This window comes from Penicillium brevicompactum (genome assembly GCF_028827555.1).
Source record: "Penicillium brevicompactum strain IBT 35665 chromosome Unknown utg000004l_segment0_segment0, whole genome shotgun sequence".
Classification (NCBI taxonomy): Eukaryota; Fungi; Ascomycota; class Eurotiomycetes; order Eurotiales; family Aspergillaceae; genus Penicillium; species Penicillium brevicompactum.
Window position 1 is genome coordinate 663,406 of NW_026623207.1, and position 25,980 is coordinate 689,385.

The following is a 25,980-nucleotide window of genomic DNA, read 5'->3' on the forward strand; positions in this document are numbered from 1 at the left end:
TCTGTGTCATGAAATGTGGCTAGGCATACCCCTGTGTGTTGTGACATAGGACCATGATATCAGTTCCTGGAGACTCGACGTTCTGGAGATTCATGCGGCGCTCCGGAAACTTGAAGATTACCTGATCTGAGTAATCTAATGGTGAATACGTCAACGAGAGCTATTTAAACACTGATTATGCTTATCGGATTAAACAAAGTCTCTCGAATCAGATTGCAGCAAAGAATCATGGTGTAGTCATGTTTATTAGATCGACCAATGTTTTAGAACTTTTCTTTGTTATGTTTCAGAGGTCTTGATTGATTTTCTTCCTCAGAGGAATAGACGAGCTTATATATACAATAGTGAGCCAAGACAAACTCCACTTAACTTGGTTATCCGCCCAGACACCTTGAAGTTAATGCGAACGGTGCGGCTTGGTTTATCATCTGCAAAAGCTTTCATATCACTATAGTCTTTTCTTAGCATTGCCTTCAGCTTCTAAAATATTTCATTTTTCATGCCTTATGACAAGCCCTCAACGAGAAGCAGTTGATTCAATGCTTCGGAAGGTCGGGATGCTCGAGGAACGGTTTTAGAAATTGACCGATTTTGCTACCACAAACCCTCTCCAAAACCGCCCACCATTCTTTTGCTGCCAAATAACTGCGAATACCTCCCGGATTCTCCTCATATTAGGCAATCTGTTGAAAGGTTTTCCACCCGTAGGTCTTCGATCATTGGAAACTTTGTTCAATCAAGTCGGCGACGGGCTCGGTCCCTATATACTCAATTTGGACAAGGGCAGTCAACTCAAAGTTTGATAGCCGAAACATGCAAGCCTAACGCAGACCAGGCATAGTATCTCTAGCCGTCACGTCTCACTATACCTCGCTCATCATTCGTTTCATCATATCTGGACCTCGCAACTTACTCTCAGTGATCCAAAGGTTAGATTCCATTGACCCGGATAACCAGTATGAGCACGGGGCAAAGGACACCATGGACGACGGCCTACTCAATGTCTGTTTTGGGATCTCATTAGTTCGAGCATGTTATTCGAATGTGGCATTGGCAATATGGGCTATGGTTGAATTCCTCCTGGAAAGGGCTGGCATGTACAAGCCGATACCTGGAGGTTGCCACGAACCACTTTCTCCTAATCCTGGAGCATTCAGCTTGAAATATTTCAAGTCCTACAGCGTGAAGAAAGGGTATCAGAAAATAATCCACTGATCGTGGTAATGACGTGTCCCGAGGTCTCACAGAAATGCAAAATCCAGCTAATTAGAGGAGAAGTAGGCACAGCAGTCCATTAAACGATCACTACACAGAAAGCAACCAGCACAGCAATGAGAAAAATAACTTAAAGCAGCAGCATGGTGTATCCATCTCGTTTTGAGATTTACTCCATCTCCGTTGCTCGACTGACGCCTTCAACCGCCATGTGATTGTGCCCACCAATCGGTGATCCACACTCGGGACACCGGGCTTGCTCCATTGGCATACCACACTCCCCAATGGCAAACTAGAGCAAAGATTTTGAGTTAGACTGGGCCTTGAGATAAAACATGTCGGTTCTAGTAATGGGAATTTCACTCACTGGATGCCCATTGGCGCAATTGTACCAATGCCCAGAGTTCGTTGCCATTCCGCCTCGTCCGCCGACCATGGCCGTTTTGATCGCTTGAACTTCCTCTAAAGTTACCGTCTCATACCGTGGTCCCTCATAGAGACGAACCATCCCCTGGACTTGTTCTCGAAGCTCGGGGCAATTTCCGATCTCGTCGCAGAGATTCAATGCGGTGGAAAGTAAACCGCGAGCATTTTCAAGATAAGTCACGGGCTTTTCGAGGCAAGGTACTTTTTCTGAATCCCCACTTCCAGTCGGATAAATTCGAGAATGATACCAATTTAGCTGAGATATCTTGGCGAACGAAATAGTGCCTGTGATAGCGATGCGTAAGAGACTTGCTTGATGGGCTTGAGTGATCAAATCTCGGCATTCTTCCAGCAGTTGAGCTAATCTCAATGATAGCCCCGGGACTTCGAGCACTGGATCCATTGTGGAACCCTTGCGCGAGCCTATCAACTTCATCGTATCGCTCAACTCCAGCTCCTGGATCTTGATCTGAATGAGTCGAGCGCTGGTGGTAATTTGATTATCGGTATCGTGGGAGGCGATGGTCATCCCTTCCATGCGCGCCGAAAGAACGGATATATCGCCTTTTGATCTTTTTTTACAAATGGAAATTGCATCCATAAGTCGTCTGATTGGCTGATTCTCGGCTCTCATAGTTTTGCTGAGAGTTGAAGCCTCCGCCCCTAGACGCTGACAATCCGCATATCGAAACCTGAGCTCTAAATGAGGGCTCGACGTGAAGAATTTTGTCCGCTTCAAATCCAGCCCCTCTTCAATGTCATTGAGGCGCGATTCCAGTCCTTGGAGCTCAGCAAGGCCCTTAGAGAGGAACCGCTTGGAAATTTCGTCCATGACAGCACGGTTGATCACACGATTGTAACGTTTGGTCACGAATTGTCGAATAGATGTTTTGCAGTCCGGACACGATGGGACGGCACTCGCGAGAGAAGAAGAGGTTTGGAGACCGTCGAAAGTGCCATCTTTGTCTCTCGTGTAAGTTTTGTCCATACCAATAAATCCATCAACCGATTCACTTGTGAAGAAATGGCCGCATCCGAGCACGATGATGGGAGTCTCATCGAGATTGATCTCAGAGTATGTCTTCCACTCGAGGAAATCAACACGGGCATCTCCCTTATTGCCGCAGTTTTGGCATAGATCGTCGGGACAATCTTCCCCGCAGAGACTGGGGCATTGATGACCACAACTGAGAGCCTCAGTGCATCGCTCATCACACGGGAGTCGATTGCACGGCGCAGCGCAAGGCATCGAGCATGAGCCTTGGTGAATGCAGGACCAGGTGCACCTCTCAATGCATGGCGCACATGCCGTCCCGCAAGTGGAATCACATGTAGAATGTGAGCATTGAACCTGTGCAAAATATTAGAATTTCCGAAAAGGAGAGTTTTTGATGTCTCTCACCTCGCATTTAGCATCACAAGGACGGCACTTTTCCCCATCATGACACGTCTTAGGACATCGATGATTGCAAATGCCATATGGACGGTCACAGATTTTTGTGCAACTGATGTGCTTGAATACACGTGTTTCATCACTCACATCATCAAGACAATTCGCACAATCTCCACTGCACTTATGACCACACGCGAGAAGTTCCGTGCATGGTGCAGGGCAACGGAAATCTGATGAAGTGATGTCTTTGAAACAGCTCACCTGAACAATATGGCCACATCTAGGAATGATCTTTCCAACCTGAGCGTCACACTTGAGGCTTCCTAAGTCGGACATTTGGTGGCAGAGGATGGTCTTTTTGATATGTCCGCAGAGCAGCTCTACATCGTGAATCTTAGTCAAACAAGGTCCACAATCCTCACCACAAACCTTAGGACATTCGTGCTGGCAGCTCGATCGAATGCGAGGGCAAGCCTTCTCACATGAGAATCCATCATGCATGAGCGCCGAGTGGCACATAGCTTGGCACTGGTGCCCACATGGCTCGAGGCGACGGGCACATGGGAGACTGCACCCCCCCTGCAGGACTTTTTCGCTCAAAGTCATGGGGTTCGGAGCAAAGGATGGGAGTTTCAGGATGACGAGGACAGCAGAGAGCCAGCTCCGTGCCCACAGCACTTGCGCGGGCAAGTTGAGAGTGGACATCCGCCCACATTTTAACATTGAGGTATGTCTCGGAGTTCCCAATAATGTACATGCCGTGCTGGGCTCGGCTCAGGAGTACGTTGATGCGATTTTGAGTGCGAAGGAAGCCGACTTTGTGTTGTGAGTTACTGCGAACAAGAGAGACAATGATAACCTTTGCTTCCTCGCCTTGGAAGTTGTCTACTGTGGCAAGACGGAGCGTTTGAAGAAGCGTCTTTTTCTCGGTCGATTCCGGGTTCTTCGATTCGACAATCCCAGTGCCATGGTTCTCTATCCCATCCGCAGCCAATGTCTCCAAGTCCCGCTCGCTTAGACAGATCTCGAAGTCATTGCTGAGCGATGCTCTGAGCTTTCGTAACTGTCCCGTGTATGGGGTTAACAGAGCAATGTCTGTACTCGTATACTCTCCTTGTCTAACGAGATGCCGAACCATGGCGGTTGCCATATCGACCTCCCATTGGTTGCCATGAGACTTAACACGGCTGCCGTTATCTCTCGAGTCTTCGTCGTGGCGATGATCGAGCCAAAAGAGATTGTCACGCATTCCCACAACCTTCGGCAGGGTCATTACACATTCATGATCTTCGAGGCGTGGGTAGACACTGCGAATAAGCTGCGAAATCTCTGGCCTCATTCTTCGCTGTATGTTGAGTTGTGCAACGGGGACTGGGCTTAGACCTGGCTCGCCAACAGCGCGCCGTTCAAACTGACTTCGGTCTAGCTGCCATTTTTTCCCTGAGGACGATTCAATACTGAGCGAGTGGTTTTGAATCTGCGGCCGCAGTTGTCTATGATCCCCAATCTGGATGAAGTGTTCAACACCAGGCATTAAAGCCGAGATAATGTGGGCTTCCATCACCTCGGCGGCCTCCTCGCATATCATGGCCCTGACGTTGATACGCCGTAGGGTCTCAACGTGTCGTGCAAGTGCGGTGGTAGTAATTCCTATCACGTCTGCTTGAACCAGAGCTCGGCGGTCAATCTCCTCATGAACAGCGTTGATGTCTCGGCGATGGGACATTGCCTGATCAACAGCCTCAAAAAGCGAAGCAGCCCCAGCTTCCTGCCGCTCTCTGAACCAGCTGTTTGCGAGAACTTGGCGATCCGACATGGTGAGAGTGTGAATATCTCTATTTGCAGCACGTGTCAGTTCTTGCAAGCGCACCTCGTTAATTCCATCGTCGTGATTATCTTCCTGTGTCTTCATTGACTTTAAACCGAGCCAGTTAAGAAGTACATCCGTTCTGGCTGTTGTAAATCCCTCTTCGTCCTGTTTTTCAAACTGTCGATGTATGCCGGGCCATCTGCGTCTCAAGCTGGGCTCTATCGCGTTCCAAGATAAACCTTTGTGGGACTGGTGGAGAGGTTTCAAGCAGCTTCCAGCAGCATTCATGCAAGAATCAATAGCTCCATAGGACATGCCAAGTGTTTGAGATTCTACTCTTGTCTTCGCAATGTCCTTGCTAATGACCCGAAGGTTCTTTCCTTCGAGCTCAGCAGCCTGACTACGACCACCAATGCGTATGATCTTCTCGATCCCAACATCAAGAAGATGTTTCAGGAACTGGTCTAAGGCATGGTTGGTATAACAGCTATGCCCACAATTAGTTGTAAATCGACGTATTATAGGAATTTTCTCACATCACCATTATCGGGCCGAGATTTGCATCGCGCTTGACCTCGAGGAGCGCCTGAACAATCTTCACTCCCAAGTACGACTTTCCAGTGCCTGGCGGGCCTTGGATGAGGGCATATTCTCGAGTGAGAGCCGCGATAAGAGCCTGACACTGACCATAGTCGAGTCCAGTCTGATTTTCCAATCTCAAGAGGTCGATAGACTCCGGGGCTCTTGGGTCCAGGGCGGCGCTCGCAACTCCCAGCTTCGTGATGGAAGTCAGTGGAAATACAAACCCATTTCTGCGTGCATACGCCGGTGGGGGTATTATATGACCAGCTCCGTCATTTGACCGGCCTGGCAGGATCCACTTTTGAAATGATAATTCTCCTTCGCGTTCAATTCGCTGTAGATTCTTCAGAATTGGCATGAATGTCGCAGGGATCATCCCATGGAAGTCGACGAGGATCCCAGGAACCTTCTTGCTGTAGAGATAGCTCAGGAGCAGCAATTCCGATTGTTGAAACGATGCAAGCTTCACTGTGATACTGGACGCGAACTTCTCTGAGACCAGACTGCTGCTGTTCTGATGCCCTCGATTCTTCGAACAATTTTTTTCAGTGACCTCAAGAAAGATGATCCTTCTGTTCGTTCCTTGCGATGGCAAGAAACACACCAAGCTCCCCTGATCTAACCGACTGGAGCCTTGCCACCATATGCACTGCTCGCTTGAAGTTTTCTTGCGCAATTCTGGCGGTGGATGGAATGATAAAGTTGCTTCAAGCTCATTTCTCTCATTGATAAAGACGTGTCGGACACGTGCCCCCAGGTAGAAATTCGCCCCATTGGCCTTACCCAAGCGGTGGAGGACTTGGGTCAAATCATTCTGTTGCAGGAGATCTCTGAGGACATCTTTGGCCGAGGCAAAGATATCATGGCGTAAGAGCCGGAATGTTGAATCAATGTATCGCTGCAATGGATCGGTCAAAATGTGGGACTGGAGGAAGTTGGTAGAGGGTAGATATTCTGTATCACCGCTCAAAATCTCCCCATGGGTCGGAAGGATTTGAATTCGAGAGATCTCGGCTAGGTCATTGTCGTGTCTTCCACCAGGGATCTGCAAGTCCATTGGAAAGGACGACATGACCTGATTACTCTTCGGGGAAATGTCTTCTTGTGGCTTTGGTGCACACAGACTGCGGTTCGCGTTGTTGACCAGATTTGTCAATATTTCGGTTCTGCTCTCAATTCCATCCAGGTCGGCTTGGGAGCTTGTTTCGGTGATCTTGGATTTCATCGCGTGGGTGAGGTCGAGCAACCGAGGAAGTTCGGCGTGGAATCGAGAATGACGGACCCTTGACAACAGCTGGTAAAGAACGTTCAATATCAAATTTAACATACTCAAGGATACCATTGGGGTAACCTCGGTGCTATCCTGCCAAGCCATCAACTTCTGGGAGATGCCTGAGAGGTATGTGATTGCTCGATCTCCATTGGTACCACTGAAGTATGTGTAAAAAGTGCCAACAAAAGTATCAACGGACAGACAGCTCAACAGAGAAGCATGAGTAATAACTTTCAAAAAGGCCTCGTGGTGAGACGAGATCTGATCGAAATTTGGTAAAATGTCCGACTGAGCAGTTGCTAGGATAAATGCAAACCCTCGTAACTCATCGTTCACAAGATCTTTGGCGAGGAACTGATGATCCTCGGTACTTTTGCTTTCCAAGATTTTGAGAGCCCCATTCCAAAAATCGGCCAGAGTATCATTTCCCCTTTGAATATGACCGGTTCGCACGGGACCCTCACGAAGAAGTCTTTTCCAATCGAAGTATCGATTCCGAGCCTCTGGGTTGGCAGGCGTTCGTTGGTTAACGGCCGATTTTGACTGGAACTCGGCGACCCCGGCCATTTGATGAGAGTATTTGCATTTGCTACCATAACGACACCTTCCGCGTTGAAAATGCTCGCAAGGTGATGATGCTTGACTGTAATTTCTTTTGTTGGAGGATCCCCCTCGATTGGCCATATAGCCCCTGGATCGCTTATCATTTCCACGATGCATTGTGGGAGTTGCTGAAGAACGACAAAGATGGACCGTCCAGCTGTAAGTGTCTTCAGAACAACAATATTTTATGACCCAAAGCTGAAAGACGTCGGTGGATTTTGATTAAAGCTGGATGTGAGGCTGGCGGCGATGTGGCAGAATGGAAAAACAGGCTGTAGAAGAAAAATTCAGGTTAAAGGTGTACTTATCTAGAAGCGGGATCGGTACTTACCCTCAATAGGGAGCATTTCTCAAGACAGCCTTGTGGAATTCGTTCTGACCCACTAAACCCACGCAATCATATGCTGGACAGTCCCAAAAATGACAGGTCACTAACACAAAGCTGCAACCAATGAATATAGGCATATAAGTATTCAGTCCGTCCGCCTGCTTGTCATCCTTCCATTCTGTTGGAGCACCTGTTTTGATGGTATTGTTCTGTCATCCTGATACGCACTACTCATGCATTAGCGTTAGACCTGTATCTATATTATTGGATTGTGACCCACACAGCTCCCCAACAATACAACTGCCTTACGCATTCTACAAAACATTCAACGCCAATTAAATGGACAAGGGTTCCGAGCCGCAGTGCATATTAGACTGCAGTCGGGCGCAGCACCTGCAGCTACCGACCAGCATCAAATGCAAGCGCACAACGAACAACACTTACATCCGTGGCGTCAGTCTAGACAATCAAAATACAACTAAAATACTATCAAAAAATCAAGTTTTACTCTGCATTTGTTGGAAATACTGTATCCCGAACTATCCTTGATACGGTAACATTGAAGTAACTCAGAAGTAAGGGTTTAACGTCAATACATTGATTTACTCGAGAAGTCTTGAATTATACATATCGTTGCTAAGATCGAAGGTAATCCACGAGGTTGCGCTTGGATGGTTTTATTTTTTTGAATACTAGAACAAGACGTAATGGAAAGACTTTGTTGAGTTGGGAATTCACAGATGTGAACTATTATACAAGAGAAATATTCAGCCAAAACTAAGATCATGGATTATTTATTTGCTTTTTTTATTATTGAAAGAGCTACCAGGAGACCAGTGCCAAAGTAGAAATATGTAGCTATTTCAAAAACGTTCGGACGAAATCTAGAGATTGCGACCCAAATCTACACTTGAACGGGCTGTCTCCAAGTGTATTTGGGGGGCGGGGGCGGGGGGTTTATTTATAGCACGGGGTTTGGTCATCTCGTAGAGGAAAATTCAAGATTACTGCGAGTTGAGATAGTTGAAGTCGGTTATAGAGCTAGGATTCACTGCTTTTCAGTAATAGGGAACTAACTCTATGAGAAAGAACTTTCAGTTTTGCGATCTCGCCCAATGACCCGGAATGATGCGAAGGTGATCCCTGAGACAGGTTGGAATATATCTTAATCTCTTGCCATTGACCTGGGGGTTACAACTTAGGAAATGCGCTGACCTATGCTTGAGGCGGTTAAGGGTCTCTCAATTGGCCAATTCTTCCAGCGTGGTCATATGTCAAGAACGCTGCACGTTCGTCGTCTCATAAATTTTAAAATGCCCTGGCAAATTCAATCATTCTTCCTAAATTTCCCGTCAGTCGATCCTACTTCCTCTAGAAGCTACGCTGAGCTCTCTTTCATGGTGAATCGATGGATTGTTTTGAATGGCTATCCGCATAGCCTCACGTTATCCAACGGAAACTGTGCTAAAACCAACTATCCAAATTGATTTACTTTGGACCAATCATTAGCAAAATGTAAGCACTTTGAGATATTGATCAGATATATGACGTCAAATTTCAATGCCGTTGAATGTCAAACAATCTATCTATACTTCATCGTAAGCTTGTGGCCTAGATTTCCTGCTTTTCTTTTTAGCCGATCCTTTCGCATACTTAGAAGTTGACTCTTCGGGAAGTTCCAAGGAATCAACCGCGGGCTCGGGCTCGGGCTCGGGGCAGTCCAGAGCATCGGGCACGGCGGCTGCCGCATTACCAGAACTCAAAGACTCCGAGTATTCATTTTGGTCGTCATGTTCGGGGATCGCAGTGTTTTCAACTTCCTCAAAAGGGCTCCGAGAGCCACTTGAAAATTGGGTAGCACGTGGATTGTTTGACTCGCTGCTTTCATTTTGGAGTTCTTGATTGAGTTAGTTTCAATACGAGATGGTGTAGCGAGCTTCTTACCCAACCCCCTGATACCAACAAATCGCCGGCAAGTGTCGGAACCTTTGGCGAGAACACGTAGTTTCTTATTCAGCTGTTCGCGAAGACTTCTGCTTTCCTCGCTCTCGCCTGCAATTTGCGTCACCAGCTCGTCAGACATGTCGAAAGCAGTCACAGGGTTGAAAATGCCAGGCAGAGTGCAAAGAAGCTTCATTTCAACAACTTCTGTGGCAATGTCGTCCACGAAGCGTTTCAAAGCAACCTGCGAACAAAAAGTCATCTGTCAGCCTTGGAACAAGACTAGAGTCTAGCCTCGACTACCTTGTAATACGCTAGCATGCAATCTAGAGCTTCCTCTGACGCATACTTTGTCATGTTCGGTTCGGTACTCCTAACGAGGGAATCAAAGAGCGCACGAAGGTCAACAGAATCACGTGTCCCGTATGCACTTGGTAAATGGTCAACCTTGAAGTGACGCTTGAGCGCCTCGCGCAACTGCTCTTTTTGACGGCCATTACGTGTGTGCTGAAGTGTCTCGGTAAAATAATGGTTGTATGTGATAGGATGCCGCTGCTGATGGGGAGCAAGCAGTTCTGCAGTCCCTTGCTCCAACGTTTCCCGTAATTCAATTAGGGCTGGAAGGATGACTTTGTCAAACAAGGCGGTGGAAGTAGCCTTATCTGCGACATATGTGACTACTTGCTGGAGGAACTCTTTCGCGGCAACCCAAGCGGCGATAACATGGTTGCGGGATATGCCCTCCCACGGTCGGCTGTGGTCCTGGAACAGATCTCTGGTGATCATCGGATCATAAGTGCCCGGTAATTCACGACCGCGTGTCCTCTCCAATAGTGTACCAATGTCATCAAGATAGTCATCCCGTGATATTTGAATTTGATGCTCGCCGATAGCATCGTTTTCCTCTGTGCTGTCTAGCTGACGATAATGACCGTATCGTGCGAGATTTGCTGCAAACTCCGCATTCAGATTCTGGATCACCGCGCGAATTCGTCTTTTATACCCAACGTCGGTTTGGGCAGGTTCGAAAAAAGGTTCATTGTATGTCCCGTCCACCGCAGTCTTGACTAGGGATTGAAACGATTGGCTGATGTGAAAGAGATATGATCTTTGTGCATTCAGTGTGGCTCGAGGTTGACCGAGCTTACTTAACTGAGCTCGACACACATCGCTCTTGGCGTTGATCTCCTCGATGAGGCTAGGCAATTCGGCTGCAATTTGCCCGAGAAGCAGCTTGCTCAGACGAGTGCGCAAAGTGTTCACACCCACGAGAGACCGAGGCATGTCTTCCCAGATCCCTCGAGAAAAGAATTTCCATTCTTGAACATCTCGCTCGGACAGATCCCAGTGACCCCTTTCAGAATCCATATTCTTCAACACATGCCACCCCAGGCGGAACTCCACATCTTGGTTCTTAGCGAGTGATATGAACGATGCCTCACTCTCGGATCCGGCTACCAGAATATCAGGCTTGGTGATCACCCCCAAGGTCCGGTTTCCTGAAGGGTCTGCGTCTCGCGCTAGGCGTAAGATGATCTGGTTGGCGAAGTCGTTCTTTGCGGATACCACCGCCAGAATGATACTCCGTGGCTGGCTCATGTACGACTGAACCACACTTTGCACCAATTGTACATCGGCAGCCGATTGCTGTCGTGTCTCAGAGTGGATAAGACCCGGAAGATCAACGATTGTTAGATGTGGACGATCGGGACCCGATATCTCAACCCGAAGCAAATCATTGGAGAAAGCTTTCCCGTGCGTAGAGATGCCCATTGCCGCCTTGGCGTTCTCGATCAGAATCGCGAGACCATCAAATCCACCGAGTTGTTCACAAAAACTACCCAGCGACTGTTGCTCTGCTTCACTTCGAGAGTGATGGGGTACTATCGAGACTCGAACCCCAACCTGAGAATTCTTCCGAAGCACAAGCTCCGTGGGAAATCTTGTACAGAGATTGCTTTTCACTGGAAACGAAACACCGGAAATAGCTTCGAGGACAGAGCTTTTGCCGGAAGATTGATCCCCGCACACAATGATTTGTGGGAGAGAGACATAATGGCTGATTCCTTGCGATCGAAGAGTATCCACGGAATCCAAAAGATCGAGCTGCTCTTGTGTGCAAAGGGCATCAAGTGCGTCCGACTTAAAATTTGTCAAAGTCATAGTCAAAAATGATTAGCGATAGACCACTAGAGAAACCACAAGTTCAGAGCGATATAATCATAGCGGAAACAGATATATCTTTGGCAGTTTATATTATTTGGGTCTGAAAAGAACGAGAGCTGCAAGCAAGGAAGCAAGCAAGGAGCAATGTAGTTTTATGCATACGCCTGGTTTTATGTCTTGCTTCTGTTGTAATGCTGAAAGCTATATTCGCAATAATTCCATGAATTCCGAGAAGGTGGTCGGTCCATGCGGGAGGCCATCCATGCGGGAGGCCGTCCATGCGGGAGGCCGTCCATGCGGGAGGCCATCCATGCGGGAGGCCATCCATGCGGGAGGCCGTCCATGCGGGAGGCCGTCCATGCGGGAGGCCATCCATGCGGGAGGCCGTCCATGCGGGAGGCCATCCATGCGGGAGGCCGTCCATGCGGGAGGCCGTCCATGCAAAACACTGGCAATACCATGCAAAGGCGGGAAGCAAAGAGTACGCTTTACGTCGAAACCTTCTATCTTTAGTGGCCATTTCATGATCACTGATCAACCACTATTGCTGTCAAGTACCAACCCCAACGGATGCGCACTTCTTTCATTGATCTACAGAAGTTATTCAAATTTGCCAAACTGGCCGGGTTGTTTTGTGTCTGAGGCTACGCTCGGCTTCCACGGCAGTCAAAGGTGTCTAATCAAGGTTTTACTCTCGAGTATTTCTTCGTATCCGATACCCATATGGTGTATTTATGTATTTTTCCTGCTTTGGACAAAATAAACAGAGGACATAACTGAATATACGCAACGTGCAAGATGCAGAATCTTTCTGGTAAGATGCGATATATCTAGTCATTCATAGCAGAGAGAAATGGTCGATTCATAGCCATACAGTATTACCAGGCTTGTGCTATCGAGGTGTGGATCACCCTGCTGCCTTTTTAGGGGCTCAGGCTACTCTTAATTCATTCAAAGCTGCACGACCGTGGACAGTTCTCGGAGTCGATGTCACCCGGAGCTCTTTCTCCTTCAACCTAGCGCCCACTGTATTTTTGACTGTTACCATCCGGTTTTTTGGGGCTAAACTCGCTTTGGGGCCATCTCTTTCAGCATCTCTAGGCTATCTGGGAAAGTTCAATCTCAAGGACTCAAGTTCGCTTGGAATCCCTTCATAAATTTGAATCTCGAATCGCCCTTCTGCTTCTCGGATATTTCAAGGTATCAAATGTGAAGCCAAATCCACTCACTTTACGTGGATAAAAATCAATAAAGTATTAATGTTTATACTCCACTACACGAGCATCTAAACATCGTGTACGGAGTAGGCAAATCCTTAAAAGACCGGCGAGCAGTTTTCAAAAGATTGGCACTAGAACCGAAACAATATAAAGCACAAGCAAACTGCCATAAGCACCGAAATCTTCATTTCCGTCCCACCATTTGATTGGCGTACATTTGAGAAAGGCGGGGCAGGTGCACTGACAATTCAATTCATCCACAAATCTGTCATCAGATCCAGCTCCCGCATGACGGCCTTTGACATGCAGTCCTAGGTCGACAATGGGCCGAATAGAAAATGGCCAGGAGCCAATCATTCAGATGGTACTGTCTGCTCGGTTTGGTGCTGAAAACTAGCCTTCAGCCCATAAATATCTCCTTTTCTCATGCTTGTGTTCAAACCTGCTATTATACTGATACTTAATTCAAATTACATTGCGCCCAAGAAAGAGAGGAACCGTCCAAAAATATGACTTCAGCATCCTTAAAAGGATCTCTAGAAATTGACCCAAATCGCGTTGGTCGCCCGAGATTTGACCCATACCAAAGACTTCTCGGTCGATTTTACGAGCAATTGTTTCTCTTGCATGCACTTGGACAGACACGCGGCAGCCACACCCCTCTGTCGTTTGACGTCGATGTCAGGCAGGCTAAAAGTCGGCGATTTTTGCAAAACCTCTGTTATATCTGTGATTTCAGAAAGGGAGGCAGCACATGCACTGCAATCGGCCTCGAAGAGCTTGATACCTGTTATAACTTCTGTGTTGCTTCGAACAGAGAGACAGACAAAATCGTCGCGTTTCTCCACACCGCCTTAGATACTTTGCGGGCCATCACCCACCCGGTCGGCACACGGAATGTCTACAGCGAGTCGCAATTCGCAACAAGATGCATCAAATTTGCTTCTGAACGTGTCGACGAAGAAAAGAGATGCCTTCGCAGATACGCCAAAGATTGTCTTTCCAAGCTGAGCGGACACATTGCAGCATCCGGTAAGCTCACTATTTCACTCTTCTCACGCATCAACCGATCTAATTCTTTAGATTTGGTTGCCTGGCTTAACACGGCCATGAATTTTGATGATAACTTCGCGCTCTGCAATTTCGCGCATGACAATCGCCATTCATCACTAGTGAAGGAGCTGGAGAGACGGGGTGTGGAGGAAGAGAAAGGGTTGAATCCTACGAGCAAAAGGTCATGTTTTATCATGATGCGACATTATATCGGGAGACTTGCACATCACATACGGGCTTCAAGTGAGCTGATTCAGGACACTGAGGAACTGAGACACCTTCTTGACAATCATGCTGTTTGTCCTATATACGCCCCACCTGCCGTACCAACGCCTATGTGTGACTCCCACGTCAACCTTCGCGGGATCTTGAATCGAATGTTCAAGAAGGATAGCGAAGACAAGGATTCTCTGAAGGAGGGCCTTCTGCACCTGCACAAGGTAGCAGGTATATTTGACACCTTTATCCGTCAGTACAATGGCTCCACGCTTGAAGTGCATGCAGAGCTTCAGGTCTTGGAGTATTTTTTGGAAGCTGCGAAAAACATTCGCGGGCGAGGATCGGTTTATTGCTTGTAGTAAGCCGGCCTGTTTCTGCTGTGAACTGTACTTCGAATATCATCCAGCCCGCGTGATGGTATCTTCCTCACACCGAAAGATTTGGACAAAGTGGAGTCCACCAAATGTTGAACAATTGGACCGGAAATGCCCCACAGCCATGCAACAGAGGAATATCGTGAATAAAATGACGGAAACCATTCGCGAGCAAGTGTTCAGTCATGTCATTCAATGCGTGCCATCGAAACGATGGCATCCGGATTCGATAACGAACATCACGGATACCCGAGGGCCTAGCTTCGGTTCCTATTCACTCGAGGTATCAGATGAGACTCCTGGGACTCTACCGAGTATAGTTTTAGGATTTCAGCACAACAGACGCGCCATTTTCACCAACACAGAAGTTAGCGGGAACATTGACACCGCACCGGACTTTGATGGTATTTCTGACCCGGAAAACGGAGGTGTTTCTCTCTCTGGCTACACTTAGCACCATCTGCCACATGCACTGAGCCTTTCATTACGAACACCTATTGATAACAAAGATTGAGCGGTGTTCATTTATCTCAAAGTTGCTTAAATGATGAACAGAATTAACTTCTAACCTGCCTTCCTTCCTCCTTGTTATTTTTTGTCACTTCTGCGGCGGCTGCGTTTCCTTCCCCCAGCCAGCATGACTGTAATTGCTTGTATATATACCATAATCTCCAAAGATGCGTCATGGGCTCTTTTGTTACCTTAAATGTGCCGGTGTCGTCAATCTTCCGCAAACAACCAGCTTTATTGGATATCCTCCATTCATGCTTCCACTGATCGGTGACGTCACTATGGATGAACGTCCTCTCTATTTTGAGTAGCGGGGGAAGGGTTGAGATTTGCTTGGACTGGCGGCCTGCTTCGCCATCCGGTCCGCAACGACGCAGTTGGAGTCGTGTTGAAGGCAAGTTGTCGAATTGCCTGTGCGAAGACTTGCCTCTATATATGGGAAGGGAAATTACACATCAAGTCTATGAGGTGTCTAGTTTGGTACAAAGGATTAAAAAAAGGGATATGGAATAGCAGAGACTCGATATGAAGCAAGGCAGCAAAAGAAAGATCACAAATTGATAAAGCAATGATAAACAAAGATTCCCCGGACCATACCAACTGACCATAATAGCTTAATCTAACTGACATGTCTTGCCTTAAAGTGTTTCTGAAAGTTGTCTTCTCTCGTGAACTTTTCCTGACATACAGCGCAAACGGTTGGTTCCAAGCATCCCCAGCGTTCCCTGGCCAATTTCTTGTGAGCAACCTTGATGTGCCGATCAACGCCCTTTTTTTCCGCTGATGCGTATGCGCAACGGGGACATTTGAAAGGTAGAGTATGAATCTTGGTATGCTTTCTGAGAATTTTCAGCAGATTTGCGAAGCGGAAACTGACATGAACCTACTTCAACTGGCATTTAAGAGTAAAGCCCTGCAACTTTTGACATCCCTCGTATTGGCAGTAGTACAATCCATCATGGAGTGAAGGGTTGACTGATTCATCCGAAGGCATCTCAGCTTCTTCGGATCTCCAGTTCGCAGTCCTCACTACATCATGAGTTGCAGACTCAGCACTGCTGGTACTGATCACTGCACCCGGAACACTAGCCAGATTCGTATGAAGACCGCCAGATATCTCGCTTTCCCTCATCAAAAATTCAACGCAAAGATTGCTCTACAGAGAATCATTTGCTTCGATTATATCCTGAAGAGTAGCAGACGGGATCCCGCTAGTACCTAGAATCTCAGACTCGGGGTTGAATGTTTCTTGCTGTTGGCTTTCGCTAGGGATGTTGCAGATGTAAATATCGAACGTTGTAGGAGTCGCATGGGTCGGAAGATTACTCGCAGCCGCACCTTCCAGCTCAATTGGAAGCTCGGCTTCAATCGAAGCTGGCATATCACCGCCCGGCCACGACTCCATAGTCAACCTTCTCAAATGGAGATCGAGCGGGTTGGTATAAAGTGTACTTTGAGGATCTCAAGCTAGCAATAAATAGCCTATTTCAATCGGTGGCCAGGCCCCTAACCAAATAACCTATCGGGGCAAACCAGCGGTCAGAGAGTTGTTCAATATCGCCCAACCACGCGTCTACTCATCATTGGTCGTCACCCACCGCCTATATCGTAGTTGGGCGCCAGTTTGGACCAGTGTACTTGAGAATTTGCAGGCCGAGATAGAGGTAGCAGTAGGTAAATATACTATGTCGTAGGCACCGGAAATTACGGTATCGTATCCGCGACCTAGCAATCCAACCAAACCGACCGCACATCGTACTGGTACAATTCTAGGTATACGAAGAACATGGTGTCTGATAGAGCTATAATGATAGTATTTTCTACTACCCTCATATCCGTTCTATCGAACATGTGGGCCTATCGTTGAGACATCTGTCGCAGCGGAGTGGATATGTCACTTACCGTCTCTTTTATTGCGATCTACGAGCTATGTTGAAGGTAAACTTTCTGGATTTCGTGAAATATATTTTGTTCTTCCTGACAACGTTTAACAATATCAATTTTTTGACCCTCGCGGTGTGTACAGGGTGCCGTCATCATATTACCGCTTAATTATCGACTCAATCGTCGACCATCTAAGAATTTCACGTGGGCCAGTATCTCAGAGCTCTCGAACAGCGGAGGCAATTCTTTCGCAACGCGTGAAGCCAGAAACGCAGCACGTGTGTAGTCAGGGCAACGCTTCGGTGAAGTTCACCATTGTGTTCAAATTTCTATCTTGAGTTGATCACAAATCTGCTTTGCAGCTAAATGGCCAGCAACCTTTTTTGTCCGTCCAATGCCCATCCCATGGCATGCTCCAAAAAGGATGGTAACTTTAAATCGAGGAGGGTCAAGGCTTATTGTTGAAACCGTGCGTTGCGGTGCTTGTCCGCTTTCTTGTCCTTTTTCATTTAACCGCGATGTGTACTTTGGTAGATCGTGGTGATCATGATGGTTGGATTCTAAGTTGGTTTCGCTTATCGAATCCATCCAGTGTGCGTGGAATTTCTGGGTCTCAAGGGGAGACGAGGCGAAATTTTCTTTTTCAGTCTCGAGATTACCTTCCGTGTGACCGGGGTTTAATAGACTCCGCCACACGAAAAAAGCCTGTGGCTCCGCGAGGGTGCGATAAGCACACCCAAGGAGCTGAAAAACAGCCTCCTGTGATTCTGAATTTTCATCTCGGAATGAAACGAGTCCCATTGCTTGCAGTTGTCGCCTTCCTGCAAGAAAATCATACGAATTGATTATTTGATTGGCTTCCGACTTTCACTAAGTCAGTCCGAAAATTCAAAGTTTAGACTGGACGATGAAATGATTCACAAGTATAACACATTCGCACGTGACCGTCTGCCCCATATCCGGCTGGATATCACGCGAGCAGGGATTCCGGCGCTCACAAAAAAGACGTGAGTTCCGCATGATCAAGACCAAACTAGCTGTATGATCGACTTATAATAAGCTTTTTGTGTCCTGCAATTGACCGGACTGATAAAATACGAACTGCAGGCTAATTTTCGAGAGCTGCCAATGTGGGAGGCCACCAATGTGGGAGGCCACCAATGTGGGAGGCCACCAATGTGGGAGGCCACCAATGTGGGAGGCCACCAATGTGGGAGGCCACCAATGTGGGAGGCCGCCAACGCGGGAGGCCGCCAACGCGGGAGGCCGCCAACGCGGGAGGCCGCTCATACAGAAAATGGGAAATTCAGTAAAGTGGATATGTTCCTTACTGACTTACGCTATCGAAAGTCGTCTAGCGACCCGATTCAGTACTAGGTCTCCTATCCATCTACCAAACTTATCTATCTTATCACCGCGCTGCATGAGAACCCAAGCAATGGCCCAAGGATACATCGTCAGAGCTTATAGTTCTTGTAACTCGGAGCAAAGCGCATACCGAAGAGTTTTCTACACCGCTGTTATCTCGGGATGTGGCGGTTCACCGAATAGGAACATGTGTCCAGGTCATAAATAGGAGAGATATCCAGTATCTAAGAGCAGACCGAAATTCCAGCTAATAGCTTTTGAAGATGTCGAGCTCCAAATGCAAAGAAAAACACAGTGGTCCGTAACAATTTACCTCGAGGATCTTTCTCGAAAAAAAGTGTGCTTTTTTGCTATATATGACCACAGAGCTGATCATGGATTTAGATCTGAATCTAGCATATCACTTGAGTCTCTTGAAGATTGATGATTCTGATGATCGTGACGACGATATCGTGCTGGCTCCAATCTTTACTGGCCCAGTTCTCAATCATTCCGATCACCGCCCATCCCAGTTTGGCCTGTTGGGGGGACTGAAAAAGCTGGAAGCACCTGGTGTTCCAATTTCTCGCAAACAGGTTTTTGAAAAAGACCCGCGACTGTTTTTCAATGTTTCATCACCATCGAGTACCTTCATCTGCGGCTCTCAGGGGTCGGGTAAAAGCCATACGTTATCCTGCATACTGGAGGGCTGTTTGATCCCTTCCAAGGCTGGTAGACTTTCAAATCCCTTGACAGCTGTCGTTTTTCACTATGACACTTTCATTTGCGATAGTGGCGGCTCTCCTTGTGAGGCTGCATTCCTCGCGTCCCATCCTCAGATCAATGTCAGAGTTCTGTGTGCTCCAACAAATATTAGAACTATAAAGGTAATCAGACTGCGGTCTCAAAATGTTGTTCTCTCTAACATATATTTTAGGGGACCTACGCAAGGTTCAACATTAAAGTGGAGCCTTTACAGATAGATCAAGCTAATCTGAACACCAAGCGCATGCTCGATCTTATGGCTGTGGGCCAAGATAAAGGGCCACTACCTTTGTACATGCATACTGTCCAGCGTATTCTACGGGAAATGCGTCTTTTGCAGCAGGAGCACGCGTCCCAATTCGATTACCAAGAATTCAAAAGGCGAGTTCTTGATTCTGATCTTCTCCCTGGTCAACTTGAGCCGTTGAAACAGCGTCTCGAGACGCTTGAGAGCTTCATGCCTTCCCAGCAAGCAAAGCCACCCGGTGGGAGAAACAAAAACAAGGGAAAGTCCCAATGCGCAGGCTCGAGCTGGGCACCAAAGGTTAAACTCTGACAGTCAGCCCTAGTATCGCAACGAAACACTAATTTGCTTCACCAGCCATCACAATTGACGATCATTGATCTTTCCTGCCCGTGCATCTCTCCTGATACGGCCTGTTCCCTATTCAATATTTGCTTTGAAATCTTCATGGAGCAGGACACGAAAATTGGCCGAGTAGTTGCACTCGATGAGGCCCACAAGGTTCGCGTCTCACGCATAGGATCTCATATCGATGGCTGTTGACGTGCTATGTGTAGTATATGAAAGATTCAGTCGAAGCGCGCAACTTTACAGACACCCTTCTTTCAACTGTCAGGTTGCAACGCCACCTTGGGGCCCGCATCCTCATTTCCACCCAAGAGCCAACCATTTCAAGCGATCTCCTCAGTCTATGCTCGGTGACCGTTGTCCACAGATTCTCCTCGCCAGAATGGTTACGTGCATTACAAGAGCACGTGGCCGCGGCAGCTTTGGGCACACAATCCAATGGGGAAACAACAGCCACCACTGAAGAAGGCTTAGCTGCCCCCCGAAATATCAGGCAAGTTTTCATTGTTCTACCGAATTGTCAATCTTCGCGTGGGTGAGGCCTTGCTGTTCTCCCCTGGTGCGGCATTGTGTTCTTCGGCAGAAACCCCTGACTCTCCAGGCTTGAGTAGACTAGGTGCTGGATATTTAGTAATCAAGATCCGAAAAAGATTGACGGAAGACGGTGGAAAAAGTGTTACATCGTCTTAGGAGTGCAAGACGAGCAATATGAGCAAGTAATTAAATGATTCCAACTCATGGCAAACGCCCTGTGTTACCACTTATCAGAATGAATATGAATTACCTTCGAACCTTTTTATCAAACTTCAACAACTTAGGACCGTGTCTGAACACGTCGCTTTATGACTATAGCTTGTCTATCTTATTGGATTTAGGGAATAAAACACACACAAACAGAACAAGCGATGAGAGCAAATTTCCGCGAGAAAATATGATTTTGCCTCTAGATGATTGAGTGACCATATCAAAGACTCAATGCAAATACGTAGCCTGTGTACTCAATCTAAAGCATGATTGCTCTCACGAACAGACTAGAAACTTTTTGTTTTGAGTATATAGCTCTCATGATGGCGCTTCTCGCCAAGTGAAGAACCCTGGAGAGAGTCGACCGGGCCTACAATCAAATCTTACATTGCGGTGGAGTTCTGCACACTCTACTAGATTCACAATGTATATGGCACTTTAATATCACATTGAAGCTCTAAAGCAGAATTACAGGTCGCATGATATTGGTATTTATTACCTAGGCAATCAATCACGAGCCAGTTCATTGACTAATTGAATGAACCATGTCATTTACCCACAAATAGAGTGGGTCAGGTGCGCTACGACCAAGTTTGTCCCAAAGAGTGTCTAGCGGTATACTTAGGTAACATGAAACACCGCAATACAAGTTGAATATGGCTCTTGAGGGTATATCAATAATCAGCTCTAGAATCTAGACAGTCACACAAAACCACCGCTGAAATCAATCAGACTCTCAAAATTTTCTATCCTTTTTTGGACTGTCTTCTTATGAAAATCGGGCTCAACTTCGTCTGCTCCCACGCAGTAAAGTGGAAGTCTAATATCTGAGCTCAATAATTCTTGGAAACTTCTAGGTTTTCAATGCATCTTCGGAAGCTTCGCCGATGCTCATGATGAGATAAAAAAGCTAAATCCGCGCCCGTGGAATCATGAATGCCGACGTATGGGCAAGCATTTCTATAAAGGAAAACAAAAGTTGAACCTGGAAGAAAGGGTCTAAGAATGCTTACTGAGGAGGACCGTGCATTTGAACAGACTCACGATTTTGCATATTCCTTCACGTACACGTCGCACGGCGGGATTGGCGCGTGAGACTCCGCAACGGTCACGCGTATTTGATACATCATATGCACTTCTTCACGTGGTATGGTGAAGCCCATTTTATTATAAGAAAGAGACAAACTTCAAGGATATCCGATACGTTGAAGTCGTATGTCTCGGTTGTGTGTGATATCAAGCTTCCTAATCTTGTCCAACCCTGACCAAATTGACCGTCAACATGAGTGGCGTGAAGCCCCGCGCCTACCAACTTGAGACGTATGATATGAGCATGGAGAACGGCAGAATAGCTGTGATAAGATTTGAGCTTCAACAGGCCCGCGGTATGCCCAAAACTAAAAGCCAAATCAATAGTTACGAACGGGAAGTGGAAAAACTTACATATGTGGGTATTGCGTTATTGGATATCAGGTGACCGAGCATTAACATCTCAATAGAGTTAGCATACGGATGATAGCGAAACTAAAACGCCGCCAGGAACATTAAGTAGAAACATCCCCCGTCGGTGCACGTGAAGCACTACTAGACATTTCAAGGCCACCTCGAATTCACGGGTTATTTGGCATCATTGAGGAGCATGGGCTTTACAACTCTTCCTGACAACCTTTGAACGAAGTTGACTCCCCCAAAACAACCCGCGTAGCACCACGGAATGCATCCTTGACTCCTTGCCCCGGGAAATGGGTCAAGCCAGCCTCGCGCTTTCGCCAATCACATAACGTCTGCATCGACATCTCATGGCAAATGAAATACAAACCAAGATGTTTAAAGATCTATCTTTGAATATCCAACCAATCAACCGGTTTATACTGAGCGAAGACTTGTGTTGATTCTCAAGATTGAAAAGCATGCACGAGAAAGAGCGGTGAAAGAGTAGCAAACACGTGGAGGAACTTCATTGGCAACTTTCGAAGAGTGCTTTGGGCTCCTTGTAGTTGACCAAAGTTGACCGGTGGATTTTCACGGCTCGTACAGGCTACCCTAAGAACAAAGTATGAGTTGTCAAAAAAGCCGTGCAAGCAATCTGGTCAGGAATTAGTCAGCTAGAAAGTCAGTACTCGCGTCTTTCGTCGGTATAAAGCTTTCTCAACCTACGGTCCTCTGTCTTCTTTTGCGTACTCACTATTAGCCATTAGCCATGGACAACACATTCTTTGGCCAGGATGCGGATGATGAAGATGAAGGTGGAGGCCCAAACTTCTTTCTTGACCCGTTGCTTGAACAACGCTGTTACCTTCCCCAACTAGTGACAATTGATCCGATTGCTCCTGGCGCAACAGGTGGTGCCGCACCCCCTGTAGAACCCTCATTCGGAACCTTTCAACCGATGAATGGCATTAGCGGCCTGGCTGATACGGCTATATTGAATCAATCAGAATCTACTGGAGATTACATGGATTGTTTGTCTCTGTAGAGACCAGAACCAGATGTGATTCCTGGTGGAAGAGAGGGTTTCCATGAATTCCGTGAAAGTATGGCATCGACTGAGAATTCAATCAAAAGCAGAGCTGAAGAGGAAAGTGTGTCACAGCCGCCGGGCTCAGCATCTCGAAATACGGTCAAATTTGAAGAAGCAGAAATGCCTTCACTAGACCATATGGTATTGCTTTCTGATGGATTGTATCGTTGTCGGTATCTGAATTGTGAATGGGAAACAGGTGATCACAAGAAACATCTTTTGAGGTACCGTTTTTGTCTATAACGAACGCGAGGCTGTATCTAACATTTCCTAGGAAACATGCTCGGATACACTTGAAACCTGTCAAATGTCCACAACCTTTTTGTGTTCATCGTACAGCCGAACAAACGGATATGCGCCGACATGTCGTAACGTATCATCAGCCAGGGCCTAAAAGACAGTACACTTGTGACGAATGTGGCTCGTCTTTTACACGCAACGATAATCTTCAAAAGCACCGGAGGAGCGCGTGTAAAGGGTAGTGCAGAGATAACACTTATGCTTTGTTTTTTTTTTTTAGTTGAAATTCATCGTACTTGAAAAAGAGAGCAATAGAAAAATATGTAGTCAGTATAGTATAAGCCAAAGACACCATCCACTTTAGGCGAGCGATGATTTAGCTACCCCCATTGCATCGAGGCATGAAAGGAAACGCCTCCACCCTCATCATCCGACTCTTTCCGGAAGAGATTGGTCTCCGCAGGCGATTCTCTGTGGGAGGGAAACATAGTGACTGATGCCTTGGGATCGGTGTGTCGATGGAATCCAGGAGATCCAGCTGCTCCTGAGTGTACAAGCTTCCAAGAGCCTCTGGCTTGAATTGCGACAAAGTCATGATGTTGCTGCTGTTTGAAGAGACGTGAGGAGTGGTCCGTATCGTTTGAATCAATGACGTAGACTTCAAGTTAAACGGGGATAGTCGGCGACATGCGCATACTTATATTCCTTTGAACCGCCCCGTTTATCATCACATCCTGAACTGATGTTTTCATGTTCTCTTATCATTCGACGTTTGATTTGCAATCCCTTATTCTTTGGAGTACCTTATCTTAGATACCCGAGTCTTCACTGTCAAGAGATAGGGTAGGTGCACTGAATGCGCTAGATGTGAGGGCGCAGTCCCCTTGTCGTAAATGAAGGAATAATTTCTGCTATTCAAATTTTGAAAGGCCGTGTTAGTTTACATATCTTTCCATGCGCTGGTAAGCATTGACCGGCTATTAGAGATCTTCCGATGTGCGCTTTTCCTTTCTTGGTCTTAAAAACGGAGTGTCGTTTTAATTCAATTAGGAAATAGATCTGCCAATTAACTGAGTGATTTCACTCGCTGCTCCCGAAAACAAAACTACGCATATCATGGAACTTATTGCCCATTCCAAAGACAACTCTGGCTGATACCGCATATCTGGGACTAGTCTGAGCCTTATGAATCATCAGGGTATCCTCCGGTACCATCTACAGTGAAGATGATAATAGGTGGGAAGTGCATGTTCCCGTATTTAGGCATTACGGTCTCTCGTAATTTCAATGACCAACCAAGCTGTAACCGGGGCAGACAATTCATCCTTGACGTTCAAATTAACACTTGATCAGCGCATTTCACTTATTCATAACCCTACGCTCAGAACCTTTTGTTGAATCTTCTACTTCAATATCAAAAAGCTCTGTTATTCAGTGTTGACCCTTAGTCAAACAATGCCTTCCGCCAAGAAACGAAAATCTATAGCAGTATGGTTTATGTACAAAGGGCTTCTTGATCAGGTCTCACGTTGGCTGGTCGAAACAGACCTTCATTATGAGTTCTATGAGAATTATGATGACACAAAAAGTCCACCAAAATTTGTGTCACGCACATCATGGGCTGCTTCTCGTGCCGTAATCGAGCTTGCAGAGCTCGTGGATGGGCGGCAAGGAAATTGCAGTCACTATACGTCATTTTCCGGCGCAGAAGTATAATGCGAGGATCTACCGCCAACGCTGCGGACCTTGCCTCTGGCTCAACCAGGCGGTGTTGGATCAGTCATACGCCGAGAGGATTGTATACTGGATAAGGCAATGGAATGGAATCCACGTGGAGAGGCCTCCAATATTCCGTGGCCGCAATGGTCCCCATGATTGTGAGCTTTGTGAGGGGTGCAAAACTGGACACTGCTCTCAATCCGGGGAGAATTGGGTAGCACAACTGAACAGGTTTGTCAGTTGCAAAGCGTGAAACAGGAGCGATACATTGACGAATATTTAGATTGACCATCTAGCGAGAGGGGTTTGAAGTATGGACAGTTCACGGGCGGGAACGTGAGTTCAAAAGAGCCTTACATCATTCACATGCTAACGGTGAACCATACCTCAGGCGCAGATGGCAAAGTGGTTTGTATGGCAGCTTTGACTGAGAATCTTTCTTTTGAGAATGGCAGAATGCTTCTTTGGGATGCGGATGTCATCAAGATCTCTTTTCTTCTGTTATCGACCATCAGGGGAGCTTGTTCTATCAGACTCGATGCAACTGAGCTGAAGTCAATGTTTTAATACTCAATTTAACTTATGGAACAAATGAGAGAACGAGAAGTAGCATTTGTATTCCTTACGCATACTCATCTTGCGGCCCATACTCCGTTCCATGAACCAAAATTGGCGAACTTGGAGTCGAATTTCAGCGCCATTTCACTACGCTGTCGAGCTATAGTCTTGCGCAGAATGATTAGAACTAAGCAAAAGCTCCAGTATAGGAGATCCTTTGGGGATTGTTAGTATGTCTTCAGTTTCAACTTCTTGCAAACGCAATCTCTGAGTCCGAGGTTGACGGCCATTTCGTCCACCACCGAGTTTGCCTTTGTGCAAATATTACGCAAGTTTCGACCCCGGGAGGCCTCCAGTAGCTCGATCAATATTTTGAAGTCAGCCTCCTTCAAGTCGTAGATCCTTTGATATGTCAGCTACTTCTTGATACATCTCATTCCACACAGTCCATCCATGTTGTCAGAAGCTTTGTCCAGCTCCTCTGTCAAGGAGCATGG

At 46.8% G+C, this 25,980-nt stretch overlaps 9 protein-coding genes across 9 annotated transcripts; 3 read left to right on the plus strand and 6 right to left on the minus strand.

Annotated features, from left to right (window-relative positions):
- Positions 1–1,507: 1,507 nt before the first annotated feature.
- On the minus strand, positions 1,508–2,890 carry N7506_005735 (uncharacterized protein; the record flags this gene model as incomplete). The annotated part of the gene is made up of 1 exon (XM_056955028.1): positions 1,508–2,890. One exon carries the CDS (start codon positions 2,888–2,890, stop codon positions 1,508–1,510), a length of 1,383 nt encoding a protein of 460 aa, XP_056812005.1.
- Positions 2,891–3,527: 637 nt separating this feature from the next.
- On the minus strand, positions 3,528–7,419 carry N7506_005736 (uncharacterized protein; the record flags this gene model as incomplete). The annotated part of the gene is made up of 2 exons (XM_056955029.1): positions 3,528–5,331; positions 5,381–7,419. The coding sequence occupies 2 exons, from the start codon at positions 7,417–7,419 to the stop codon at positions 3,528–3,530; spliced, it is 3,843 nt and encodes a 1,280-aa protein (XP_056812006.1).
- A 1,866-nt stretch (positions 7,420–9,285) lies between these two features.
- On the minus strand, positions 9,286–11,734 carry N7506_005737 (uncharacterized protein; the record flags this gene model as incomplete). The annotated part of the gene is made up of 3 exons (XM_056955030.1): positions 9,286–9,446; positions 9,506–9,815; positions 9,875–11,734. Coding segments are annotated over 3 exons (2,331 nt in total), but the record flags the coding sequence as incomplete, so codon positions are not given.
- A 204-nt stretch (positions 11,735–11,938) lies between these two features.
- N7506_005738 (uncharacterized protein) lies at positions 11,939–12,262 on the minus strand (the record flags this gene model as incomplete). The annotated part of the gene is made up of 1 exon (XM_056955031.1): positions 11,939–12,262. One exon carries the CDS (start codon positions 12,260–12,262, stop codon positions 11,939–11,941), a length of 324 nt encoding a protein of 107 aa, XP_056812008.1.
- A 1,204-nt stretch (positions 12,263–13,466) lies between these two features.
- N7506_005739 (nucleic acid/nucleotide deaminase domain-containing protein) lies at positions 13,467–15,057 on the plus strand (the record flags this gene model as incomplete). The annotated part of the gene is made up of 3 exons (XM_056955032.1): positions 13,467–13,989; positions 14,041–14,530; positions 14,589–15,057. The coding sequence occupies 3 exons, from the start codon at positions 13,467–13,469 to the stop codon at positions 15,055–15,057; spliced, it is 1,482 nt and encodes a 493-aa protein (XP_056812009.1).
- A 1,212-nt stretch (positions 15,058–16,269) lies between these two features.
- Positions 16,270–16,518, minus strand: N7506_005740 (uncharacterized protein; the record flags this gene model as incomplete). Its single annotated transcript, XM_056955033.1, has 1 exon — positions 16,270–16,518. The coding sequence occupies one exon, from the start codon at positions 16,516–16,518 to the stop codon at positions 16,270–16,272; it is 249 nt and encodes an 82-aa protein (XP_056812010.1).
- Positions 16,519–18,721: 2,203 nt separating this feature from the next.
- Positions 18,722–20,391, plus strand: N7506_005741 (ATP-binding protein; the record flags this gene model as incomplete). Its single annotated transcript, XM_056955034.1, has 5 exons — positions 18,722–19,231; positions 19,282–19,653; positions 19,711–19,854; positions 19,911–20,108; positions 20,200–20,391. 5 exons carry the CDS (start codon positions 18,722–18,724, stop codon positions 20,389–20,391), a joined length of 1,416 nt encoding a protein of 471 aa, XP_056812011.1.
- A 2,254-nt stretch (positions 20,392–22,645) lies between these two features.
- N7506_005742 (uncharacterized protein) lies at positions 22,646–22,921 on the plus strand (the record flags this gene model as incomplete). Its single annotated transcript, XM_056955035.1, has 1 exon — positions 22,646–22,921. One exon carries the CDS (start codon positions 22,646–22,648, stop codon positions 22,919–22,921), a length of 276 nt encoding a protein of 91 aa, XP_056812012.1.
- Positions 22,922–23,586: 665 nt separating this feature from the next.
- N7506_005743 (uncharacterized protein) lies at positions 23,587–23,801 on the minus strand (the record flags this gene model as incomplete). Its single annotated transcript, XM_056955036.1, has 2 exons — positions 23,587–23,677; positions 23,701–23,801. 2 exons carry the CDS (start codon positions 23,799–23,801, stop codon positions 23,587–23,589), a joined length of 192 nt encoding a protein of 63 aa, XP_056812013.1.
- Positions 23,802–25,980: the final 2,179 nt, after the last annotated feature.